The sequence below is a fragment of the Haemorhous mexicanus genome, chromosome 2, assembly GCF_027477595.1.
Source record: "Haemorhous mexicanus isolate bHaeMex1 chromosome 2, bHaeMex1.pri, whole genome shotgun sequence".
NCBI lineage: Eukaryota > Metazoa > Chordata > Aves > Passeriformes > Fringillidae > Haemorhous > Haemorhous mexicanus.
Genome location: NC_082342.1, coordinates 113,209,531 through 113,221,703, shown reverse-complemented (window position 1 = coordinate 113,221,703; position 12,173 = coordinate 113,209,531). Strand labels below are relative to the sequence as shown.

The window sequence follows — 12,173 nt, the reverse complement described above, 5'->3', positions numbered from 1 at the left end:
GGATAAGGGAGGTGGATTGGTTCCTCTGGAATCCAGTGTTGCCTGCAATAATAAAACTGATACCTGTGGCAGTGTATAAGATTGCTTATTGAAACTTACCCTATGTCCAAGATAAGGCTGCATTCACAGCAGGTTGGCTGTGTCTCTTCCCGTTCAAAGATTTCCAAACTGGAAGTGCAACTTTTTAAATGTACTTTACAAAATATTTTCAAACTGCTTTCTGGGACTTTATGCAATTGAACTAAGTACTCGAAGACAAGTTTGCCACTTGATCATTTTTCCTTCAGACAAAATATATTAGATTAAGTATAATTACATATATAAACATATATATATATATATATATCACTTTGTGCTGATTCTGACATAATTCAAATCATTATTTTAGCTACCAATTAAAAAACATAATGTGCAATGTATAAATGCAGCTCTGAACTTCTAAATGCAATTTTGAAGCATCATGAAGAATAACCTAATGCCTTTAATTTCATACAGTGAAACTATATATTTCAGATAAGAAAAGATCTTGAGATTAGTTAGCTAGTTGTGGGAAAATTACTTTTTAGCTGAATGTGTAGAAGGATATAAACTAAAAAATGCCCCTATCTTTTAAAGTTGGCAAAAATCTTTTAGTAGGGGAAATTTAAAGTATTCAGCTTATTATTATACTGAAAAAAAGATAAAAAATAATTCTTAGAGAATAATAAGCATTAGAGAGGAAGACTTCACTAAAGCCACGTTTTTTGCCACTGCAGTCTCTCAGGTCAGGAAAGAAGATGATACAGTTGTTTTATTGCTATATTAAAATGACTGTGTTGGCTTTTCTTATGCACCCTTCATTAAATATTTGGCAAGGGCCCTTCAGTTCTTTTTTTATTTCCTCACAGTTTGCAAATCTTACTTTGAACCTCTAAGCTGGTTTCTGAAACCTGAAAGCTTGTTATTGAGATGAAATAATTTTGGGATTGTTTCAGTTCTTCCAAGAACCAAGAAGGATAGTGCCAAGAGAGCTGTTCTCTGCCTTCCTGAAGGTCTTTGATTGTTATTCTGTTTCTTAAAGCTATCTCAACTTTGTTCCGTAACCCCAGCAGTCTTCCCTGGCTGTTAGATGAGTCCTGTGTATTCCATTTTCCTGTCAGCAGTTCATCATTTAGTGTTACCACACTTTAATATGACATATTATACAGATATGGTCTATCTATTGGTCTCAGGTTCTTAGAGTTAGCTGCTAGACCTATTTTCTACAAGGAATTTCCTTTGGTTCCGAAACCTTTTTATAAAATTGGACTTCAAATAGTTTTTCCTATCTCATTTTCCATTTATCCATGGCATTGACAGTGATCAGTGAAACAATCTAAGTAATGTCTAAATCTTCTGTCTTTATGAAGTGATCTGTTGGTTGGTCCAGTGACTTGCCATCAAGAAAGCAATTCTTGTCTGCAGCTGTATCTGTGCTGCTGGTCCTGAACTTGTGTCTCTTGCATTTCATGTAACCATTGGCTTTCATTGCTACTTGATTTTTTAATTTAGAAAACAATATCTTTTGTATCTCTAATTGTTATTTAACTGAAAACATTTTAAACTTTGTGTTTCTTGATGCTGTTTTATTTCATTTTAATTTTTCTTAAAAAGATATCCGTATTGTATCTATACTTCACAATGAGGAAAATGCTGAGAGAAACTTTAGGCAGAGCAGGAAAAAAGGGGTCATTTGCTCCCATTAAAAGATGTATTTTATAAAACCTGTCTGTGAAGCTGTTTCATTGGGGAAATTGTTCCATCAGTTTTGAATTTTGAATTGGTTTCCAAAAAAAATTTAAATTCTTTTTTTTTTAGATCAGGGTCTGTTGAATCAGCATCTGAGTGCATCTGTCCTGTCCCAGGCCACCTGTGAGGAATCTGTTTTTCATCTTCTGGTTAAGCAACCACAAGGTATGCTGCTTCTAAACACTTAATATATATTTTTTATTGTTACTTATTTTATCAACTTAACCTGAAACAAGTCTCAGTTTCCTAAAACATGAAGTACCAGAGTGGAAAAATATGTAATTTCTAAGAAAATTATTTTGAAAATAAAATTTCTGTAGTTTGAATGATCAGTTAAGAAGAAAAAGAAGAAGAAAGAAATTTAAAAAATCAAAGAGTTGGACAATTGTAACTGCTTTTAATTTTTACCAATCTAACAGAAAACAAAAAAGAAAATTATTTAATTCTAAATACACTTATGTTTCTCCAAAGCCTTTTCAGCCACTTTAACTCATTTTTGTTTTGTTCAGGGGGATTGTCTATTGTTTTTTGCATTTGTTTGTTTGTTGTTTGTCTGGGGTTTTTTAAGATAATTCTGGTCTATAGTTTCTGGGAAGATTTTCATGGGAGAATACAGAAAGCAGTACTTTTCAATTAAAAAGCTATCTGGAAAGAATTAAATTATTTGGCTTATTATCCTGAATGAAATTTTAGATGTCATTGTTGGTCATATCTGATCTGAGATGTGATATGAAAGGAACAAATTGCCTTTAGTGCTGTAATTTAGCAAAATTTATTTTATACTTGTATATGATAATCGATTTATTTGATTTATCTGATGTTATTATAAGGCTTGGATTATAACAGAAATTGCATATTTTAATGATATAAAATGATTCATCATTGCTGAAGTATGGAAGATAAGTAGATTTCTGTACCTATTTTAAATATTTTTCCTAGTAATTATTTCTATTGATTACTTCTCAGATATGCTTTCTAATTTCAGAACACATAGGTAAATTATTCATATCTTCAATTGTTTACAAAAGAAATTAATTTTCTTTGCTCATGTACCTCACAAATATGTGTTAGCATTTATTTCATGTTAATTATAGATATCAGAATAAGCCCTACCATTTTCCTTGAAGAAATAATGTCTATCTCACATTAAAGACCTTGTTTAGAAGTATGAAATGAGGATCACTTGTTTACAATTTCATTCCAAAAAATTTGCCATATGCTATGATTTTCCTGTAAATGTACTTGACAGATCTTTATTTTGTCAAAGATATTGCAGACATAACTGTTCCCAGCAAGGAACTATTTTTGTTTTCCCTTCTGGAAGCTTGCTATACCTCAAAACATTTCTAAGGGTTATAGAAAGAAGGATTTGGAGGAAAAAGAGGTGTAAGGATTGATCTGCATGTTGTGTCATTTTTATATATATACATTTTTTGTGGTTTCATCCCAGCCAGCAGCCAAGGCCCCGGCAGCCACTCACTCACTCCCCCACCAGCAGGACCAGGGAGAGAATTGGAAGGGTAAAAGGTGGAAAACTCGTGGGCTGAGATAAAGACAGTTTGATATGGAAAGTAAAAGCCACAAAAGCAAAGCAAAGGAAAACAAAGAATTCATTCACTGCTTCCCAAGGGCAGGCAGGTGTTCAGGCATCTCCAGGACCCCATCACATCTTACAGTGACTTGGGCAGACAAACCCCATCACCCAAGAATCACTCCAAGCATCCCTCCAAGCATCCTTCTTTCTTCACCCTCTGTTCCATGATGTCCCAGGGTCTGGGATATCCCTTTGGTCAGTTTGGGCCACCTGTCCTGGCTGTGTCTCCTCCCAGCCTCCCATGCACACCAGTCTCCTCACCAGTGTGGCAGCAGGAAAAGCAGAAAAGGCCTTGGTTCTGTGTAAACCCTGCTCAGCAGTAACAAAAACATCCCTATATTATCATCACTGTGTTCAAATCCAAAACACTGCCCCATACCAGCCAGGGGGAAGAAAGTTAATTCTACCCCAGCTGAAACCAGCACATTTTACACAGACAAATACAAAAGCTGTGACTTTTGCCATGATCTTATATATATATATATTTTTTTTTTCCACAGAAGCAGTGAGGAACTGTCCAAAACAATCTAGTTCATGTACACAGTAAAACTGAAAGTGTAATCCCTTCACAAATATAAGAAATATAAGAGCAGTGAAGCAATCTTAAAAAGTTGTACTTGTTCCTCATCTTTTACGCCTGAAATATCTTAATGATGTGATCAGTAGGTGAAGATCAGATTAGATGCAGGTGTTACTGCTTACCATTATTCCCTATAAAAAAGAAACAATACTTTGAAAATGTGTTGGAATTAAATATTCTTGATAGACTTGCTGGAATATGATTGCTAGATCATTTTATGAGCACAGTTCACACTTATGGAGAAACTGTGCTTGTTGCTAATCAATTACTTGTTTTTCCCTCTCTCCCTCTAAAAGCTGGGGTAGAAATTCAGAGGTACTGAGATAGTCTGAGAATCTAGGAGACATTTTTTCATCATCTTTTTGCAAGAAATCCAAAATACTAGCCCTGCTGTGGAATTGGTACTCAGAGCAGAGCATCCTTTTCCCCTGCCCTGCCTTCCCAGTAACACAAACTCTGTTACTTCACCCAGCCCTCAGAGTGAAGGTTTGATCTCATTTTGCATTCAACCTCCAGCCATGACATTTTGTGGCTTAGCTGCTGTTCTGGGTGGTCAGTAAGCTTCTCTCTTGTAACCACTTGGTGCATCATCAAACAGGAGCTGTAAACAGGGCAGTTGGCTGAACATGCTTTTTAGATATCTCTCTCCATATTTCAGCTCAAGTTTTATATTTTAAAACTTCTGTATTTTAAGCTGCCATGTCACCTTATCATGTTTATCTCTTTCCCCATGGAGAACTCCATGGTTAACCCCTTAATTTTTTCTTCTAACTTTGGTTTTGTCTGAAATATATGTATTTGTTAACTTTGCCAACAATTTGGGAAGGAAAGATGAAATATATTTGATAAATGTATTTAATGTGAGACATTTTCCAAAAAGCTGCCTGCAGATGAAAACCAGTTGATGGCAATCAAATTTGAGATACTAAAATTCTGTGTATGCTCTTTGGAAGCATGTTACTATTACAGTTACATATTTTATTCAACATTCTTTGAGAAAGCATTTTAGCATACTTTTAATGTCATGAACAGTCTAGTGTGATTACAGATAATTTGGCTTTTAAACTACTTTCACCTAAGAAATGGCATAAATTTTGTTCAGGTCCTCAGGACATTTCCCTAAAAATACTAGATTTCAAGATTTACTTCTTGAATCCTATATTATTTGCATCAGCTTTTTTCTTTCAGTAATTTTGCATGCACAGTCTGTGTTCTTATTATTGCTTTCAAAGACTGATAAAACAACAAAACCAACATACTTGGTTGCCTGGTTGTCCTTAGTTCCTCTCTGTTTCTTTTACAATGCCTTCATTATCTCAAAATTACTTGGAGAGCCAGAGAAAAGGAAAAAAAGATAAAAGAGCTGTGAGAAATATTTCTCCATTCTAGCAGACTATTTTGAAAACACGTTGAAAAATACAGTTTGCTTTCCTCTTCTATATTTTAACTGCATTTTGTGACCAAGGTTTGGTCCCTCACAACAAGCAGAAATAATTTTACACTTTTTAAGTTCCATCAGGGGTTCTGTTTGAAGGACACCATCAGTGGTTCCAGCTGATAGTGTTCCTCCATCTGTGGGTATATTCAGTTCTTAGGACTGCAAATCATCTTTTCTTTCTACTCTACTGTCTGTAATTTTTGGGAAAAGGGTGTAGTTTGCTAGATCAGGTTGCCTTTAACATCTCATTTTTTCTTATGCCCTGCTACTACTTTTGTCCCTGCTCTCCTGGTGCTGTTAGGGCTGGGTTTGGGAGAGGGTCCAGGATTAACTCCAGGGTCAATTCAGTGCACAAAATCAGGCTTAACTTCAGTTCTGTAGTGTTACAATGAGTATTGAGCAGAGGCTGGCTGATTGGGGACTGCATCTAGATGGGGAATCTCTGGCTATTGGTTACCTAGTAGAAAAATGTATGGTCCATGTGTCCTCAGCAGCAGTCTGTCAGAAAAAGGTTTACTGACAGGCTGTATCCTGTTGTAGATTGGTGATTGCCCCTCCCTGGTTTTTAGAGGTGCCATGGAGTTGGTGGTCACTTAACCAGGAGCTTCCTGAGAATATTTGAATACTGTCTTCACTGGATTTGTCTTCTGAGTGAAAAACCTACCTGTTCTCCTCCTTAGAGTATCAGATTCCTTCCTCACAGGATCACTTTTGGTGTGGGCATCTTTTGCTGTGTAGAGAGAGACTTTGCAAGCAGGATTTGTGTTATTTCAGAATACACAGATTTGTTTTATGGTCTGGTCCATGCAGTAGATAACCAGGACTAACACACTGCCAGGGTAGGTATTACCATGATCAGTATTCCCAATGAGACATGGGATGTATCTTTGCTGCCCAGGTTGTCATTAGTCATTTGGGGCCAGGTCAGCCTTTGTCTTGCAATGGGTTCATCCATGATATTGCTGGGTTGCCATCTTCTGCCATTCTTTCTTTTCTTTCCATAGATTTTTTTATAGATTTTCACTTCAGAACTTTTTTACTGAGTTCTTGAGATGTTTCTTAGGTATTTTTCTCAAACCTTTTGACTTTGCTCAGTAGACTCAATCCAAAGCAGTGGTGCTCTGCTGTGCCCAAATAGATTCTGCATCACTGACAGCTGAACTGCTGCTCAAACTATTACATGTACTTTTGAAGAAATTGCTGTTTATGCTCCCCACAAAATAGCTTTCTTGAAGCTATTTCATTGTGTCTGTGCAAGACACAATGACTTCCCTTCCTGGCCCTATTTGGGTATCTGTCTGTATGACTGTTCCTTGTTTAAACCTCCAGCTGGCATTTTCCTTCCCTCATTTTTCTCTGAGGTACTATCATGGTAGCTGGAAGCTTGTACAGATGTAGATGTGCTTTGTGAAATTTCCAGCAGAAGGGAAGGTGTGGGATGCCTGCCTAATCCATGCATGTGGCATTTTCCTGATTGCTGAATCACCCTGGCTTGCCTCTCCCCTGTGAAACCATTCTGAAAGAGCAGTGTCCTCATGTTACAGCTGACACAGAAACAGGGACGTGACAGCACAAATGATGTGGCCTAAGCCATTTTTATCTCCAGAGAGAATGTGCTGATAAAATCACTGAGTTGAAGCTGGTGGCATTCCTGAGTGCTGGCTGTCTCTGCTGTCAGCAAGGAAAACCTTAGAGAGCTCTCTAAAGCCACAGCTCACCTGAGGCTGCCCTCACAGTAGGGAATCAGTAGGGAAATTTTTATCTCATGTTTTAAGGCACTCATGTCTTCTAGTATAAAGAAGGACAAAGCTTAAAGATTTTCTTTGTACTTCTCTGCAATCTCTTCATGCCATACATATTGTATATATGTTTATTTGGCCTGTTATATGCCCTCTTTTTACCTTTGAATTTTACTTTCTTTATGGATTGTATTCTGTAGACAAATCCTTATATGTGTTTGCCAGGAATCCATTCTAGTGAAATAAGTTAAGGAAGCGAAAGGCAGCACAGTAACAATAAGCAAAAAAATTCAGTTGCTGTTCTCTTAAAAACAATCCTGTGAGTTGAAGGAGTAGAACAGTGCATTCCCTTGACTGGGTAAGAAAATGATTTATCTATTTCAGCATGCTCTCCTGATGTTGCAAAAGAAGAGAAAATAGATATTCAGGATGCAAATAAAAGAAGGGAAGACATCAGAAGGCCAGGTTCTGCATAGTCTCACAGAAGATGCACAGAAGACTTCTCATGTGGATTTATCATGAAAAACAGATTTTCAGGCAATAATTGCCTCACAGATTTTAGCTAGGCCATGCAGCAGCTTTCCTTGAGAATATCATGATTTGTTTCTGAACATCCAGACTTCAGAGCATTTAAACTATGCAAATCACCTTAGGGGAGGCTGTTACTTCACATTATCTTGGGCTATTTCTCTATTTAAAAATATCTGCTCTGTTTTATAACTTGATAAGAAGTTGTCTTCTTCAATTTCAATAGAACTAGAAAATGAAAAGATGATTAATTTTGACTTTGAATAGCATATTGCTGATGATTGATTTGATAGCAGCTGTTGATAGACAAAATGGAGTCAGGATGTGCCCTTGAATAAGACAGAACTGCTTAATTCCTCCCCTCTTCCTGATTCTGGATTCTAGCCTTCACCTGTTTAGGTCATAAACCCAGTGAAAACTCCAGAGATACAAATTTGTTTCAACCTGTAAATTACTCAGTACATCTATGTCTAGCTCTAAATTGGCTATAAAAAATTATCTGCACTAATCTTTTGTTTCCAGCAGCACATGCACAGTGGGGAAATTACCAGCAGTATCAATCAGTTGTTTCTTGAGTGAATGAAGATGCTTGATTTTCTGGATGTTTGTTTTATTTCCATTTTCCCCATCCTCCTCTGCTCTTGGAACAATGACATCTCTGTCTCTCATTAATTCATCTGTGAAAGATGCTTCCACATCCATGCTGGACCCCAAACATACAATGAGGAGCAGGTTTCCCTCCTGCCCTAAACCAGCTAATTTGCTGCCTGACAACTAAAACTGTTGATTTTGCTGTAGCTTTCCTTAAATTTTGTGTTTCTAAGTTGCCTTTCCTTATTTATCCCACTGTTGATTTCTGAGACATGTTGAAGGTATGTTGGAGATGCTCATCTAACATTGCTGAGAGAGGATAAACGAATAAAAATGAAAGAAACAACAACAAAAAAACCCCATCCTACTGGCATTGGTATTAATAGAAAAAAATGTATGGAAATTTTTGAAAATTAAAGATTTTTTTTTCCTATAGAGGTTGAAAACAATTATGGAATTCTTAAAAATATTCCCTAAACATTTTAAAATGAGGAGGTGGGGTATGTGTGGGAAAGAAATTGAACCTTTTCTGTAAAAACATTTGGAGATGGAAGATCATGATAAAATGTTAAGTTTTTCAAAAGTAGGTCTGAGGGTTTAAGGGAAAGAAGAGCTAATTGGCTTTTTTGTTTGTTTGTTTTAATTACTCTATACTTTCCAGGAGAGAAGCCAATTTAAACTTATCTAATTAAGTAACTGTCCAAGGCACAGATTTTATTTTAGAGCAGAAATGTTAGAAGGCATTATTGAAACTGATCTTTCAACTTTGAACTTTTATGCCTTAAAAGTGCTTGATACTTACACTGTTGAACAAATGTTCTTTTTGATTATACTGAGTTTTTTCTAGAACAACTTTTGTCAAATGTTTTCATTGTTTTTTCTTTGAGTCGGTGAAGAATGGGTGTCAAGTATAAGAAAGAAGCTAAGAGAAAGTAAAATTATATCTATACATATATATATGTAGTAAGCATTCAGTAGTTAAACAACAGTTTTTTATCCACAGTGGTAAGAGAATTCTGAATATAGTGGCACACACTTTAAAGTCAGGAAACCAATGAAGTTTTTCTTGATCAGAATTTGCTTGCAGAACATTGTGAACTTCAGCTTGATTTTAAAGGTCTTATTTCCCAAGTGTTAAGCTTTTTACATATCTATGATAGTCCCTGTCCTGACCCTTTTTTTCTCATTCCAAGTAGCATGAGATGTTCTTAGGCTCCAGTGCAGTGGGAGGAGTCACTGGGCACGGGTGTTTAGAAGATAAGGGTATGATGTTTTTGCAAACCCTAGGTACTTTCTGTAAGTGCTATGAACAGCAGGATGTGCCTGGAATCTCTGTTGGAATTCTGTGCAATGTAGCATAGGCTCAGGTGTGTTACACAAGAGTGTCAATTTTTTTTTATCTTGTATTTCTGTAAGACCCAATCACACAAGTCAAATTTATATGATCAGGTCATTCCATAATTGCCTTGCCAAACAATTAACTAGGTCTACACATTTTCCACAGCTCAATAAATTCTTTTGTCTTCCTTCTCTACTCAGAGTTCTACAACCCTTCAATGGATACATATTTCTGTTGCTGTCTGAAAATGTTGAGTTATAATTACATGAAATCTCAATCTGAATTGCAGTCAGGAACAAATTGAAAGGAAAGAAGAGGGTGGCTTTTTAAAATACTATTTTTATTCATTATTTTAGTCACAAAGTTATCAAGACTCGTTGTCTTGGTTAGGAAAGCTGTCAGAGTGTTCTGGACATGCAGATGTGCATTTTCTCCTTCTTGGTCAAGTCAGTTGTCTGAGCTTTAGTTTTGTGCTGTATTTAATAGCTAGATCAAACATTTTTTACAAGTAGCAGAAAAGGTCCTGCTGAATAAAAAAATTTAATATTTAAGAGGGTCTGTGTTCTCCCCCCTAAACATCCCATAATAAAGTTTATACACTTTTAAAAGAATATGTTTGGTTTTGTGATTAATTGATTAGGCTCTGGGATTAATTGAAATATGAGCTGCTAGCAGTTGGATTCACAAGTACGATTATTCATTATAGGGAAAGATGGATTTGGGTTTTTCAGACTCAGCTCAGTAACATATTTGAATCTGATGAATTTCAGGTAGGTAAGACAATCCCCAGACAGCAAAGAATTTAAATTTAAACATCTGCCTCACTTGCACTGTAATTACAGGGAATGTCAATGTGTATTTCAGGCATCTATTCTAACTGCTCTGGTGTTAATAGAGGTGGGATTATTTGTGTGGCTAATTGCTTTGATTAATAATTTGGTATGCCCATCATCTATATGTTCACCTCAAAATTATGTATTTCTCCTTGCTTATAAGATATAACCAGGATCAATAATGCTGTAGCTCAATCTCTTGCCACCTGGGGTCTTTAAAACTGTTCTCTGAAAGGGGGGAATAATTTAATTAAAATGAACATCATATTCTTCATACTCTGCTGCTTTCATTCTTCCCTAGATATTTTGCCATACTATTACTAAGATTAACAAATTATTCAAAATATATTTTTATGGGAAAGATAATAAATTATTCGCCATCTCATTAAAATTGATATCTTTCAGTTACCAGGGGGAATTTGGATTCCCTGATTTGCTTTTCTGACACAAAGCCTGAATGATTAGGCAGGGCCTGTTTTGTTTTGATAAAGCCACTGGGATGTACCTGCCTGAGTGTATTTGCAAAAAGAATGCATATCACTAGTACCACTTCTCTCTTCATATGTCTCAGCAAAAATTTATCTTTCTCTTCTCTGCCTTTTATGATGCATACAGTATCTTACTTTCTGCTTTTACAATATTTATGTGAAATCCTTCTTGTTAACCTGAAGATCAGATACTTTCAGTCATCAACATTAGTAACAATCTTGCATCTTACAAGATATTAGGTAATATCTTGTATTAATAATATTTAGGTTTAAACAATATTTATTTCTTTAAATGCATTGCTGATACCAAGCTCAAAAAACCCATGCAAGCCCCAAACCAGCACGGGAAAAAGAGAGTGTGGGCACTTCTGCTGTGTTTGCTGTGTGTGAAAGGCCAGGATGGGCTGTAACTCTGACCCAGACTTGACCTTTATTTCAGTGGGAGCTTTTTCTGCCCATAAGCCATAGTAAGTCAGTCAACAGAGGGGATTTTGGTATTAGGTGCTGAACATCATTTGTGTGTTCTTGGAGAAATGCAGAACCAGGACTTAGCAAATAGCTGAAAAGTGTTTCAATCGTGACCTTTACTGTGTGAAGGAATAATACCTCACAACCACTGAAGCATGCAGCACAAAATTCTTCATTGAACATCAAAGTTTATCCTAACAATGTCCATAAGATGTTTTATTACACTCATTGTCTAGTATCACATACTTAGTCTAGTATCATCTGTTGAATGGAGGGAAATAAGGCTTGCTTCTTTGCACAGTAATTTAAAGGGTCATGAGAGCATTGGAAGAAGGTTTTACTTTCTCAGACTCCTCTTGCTAGGACATTATTTTTACCATGCAGTAGTTGATGTTCAAGGATTTTACTCTTTTTACTGTTAATATACTACATTACGTAAAATCTGTGTTGGCAAAAATAGTTAAAACCTCTGAAATTTATATGGGTAATGAAAGTGGACTGAACCTTAAGTACTTTCTGCATTCACATCTTGTTAAGGTACTTAATAATTTTATTTTCACAAATCTTCCCTTACTTGAGAGAAGAAATTTAGCGTTTTATTCATTTTAAACCAGAGAAACAGTGGTAATATAAGTGTAATAAAGATTTTCCCTTACTAAAGTCATGGTTGCTTCAAAATAAAAACCAGAGGCTTGAAAGGTAAGAAGAATCTCTTTCTCATAATCATTTGGTGAAGCATGGGGAAAGCAAATTTTTATACTAAGTCCAAAAGGAGACGTAGAATGAAAATTATTCCATGCAGCCATCA

At 35.9% G+C, this 12,173-nt stretch overlaps 1 protein-coding gene across 1 annotated transcript in view; it reads left to right on the top strand.

Annotated features, from left to right (window-relative positions):
- Nucleotides 1–12,173, top strand: part of CFAP47 (cilia and flagella associated protein 47) — a 259,804-nt gene that overhangs the window by 196,218 nt on the left and 51,413 nt on the right. The window contains exon 57 of the mRNA XM_059840326.1: nucleotides 1,837–1,932. Coding sequence (XP_059696309.1) covers nucleotides 1,837–1,932 — 96 coding nt within the window. The remainder of the gene's footprint in view (nucleotides 1–1,836; nucleotides 1,933–12,173) is intronic.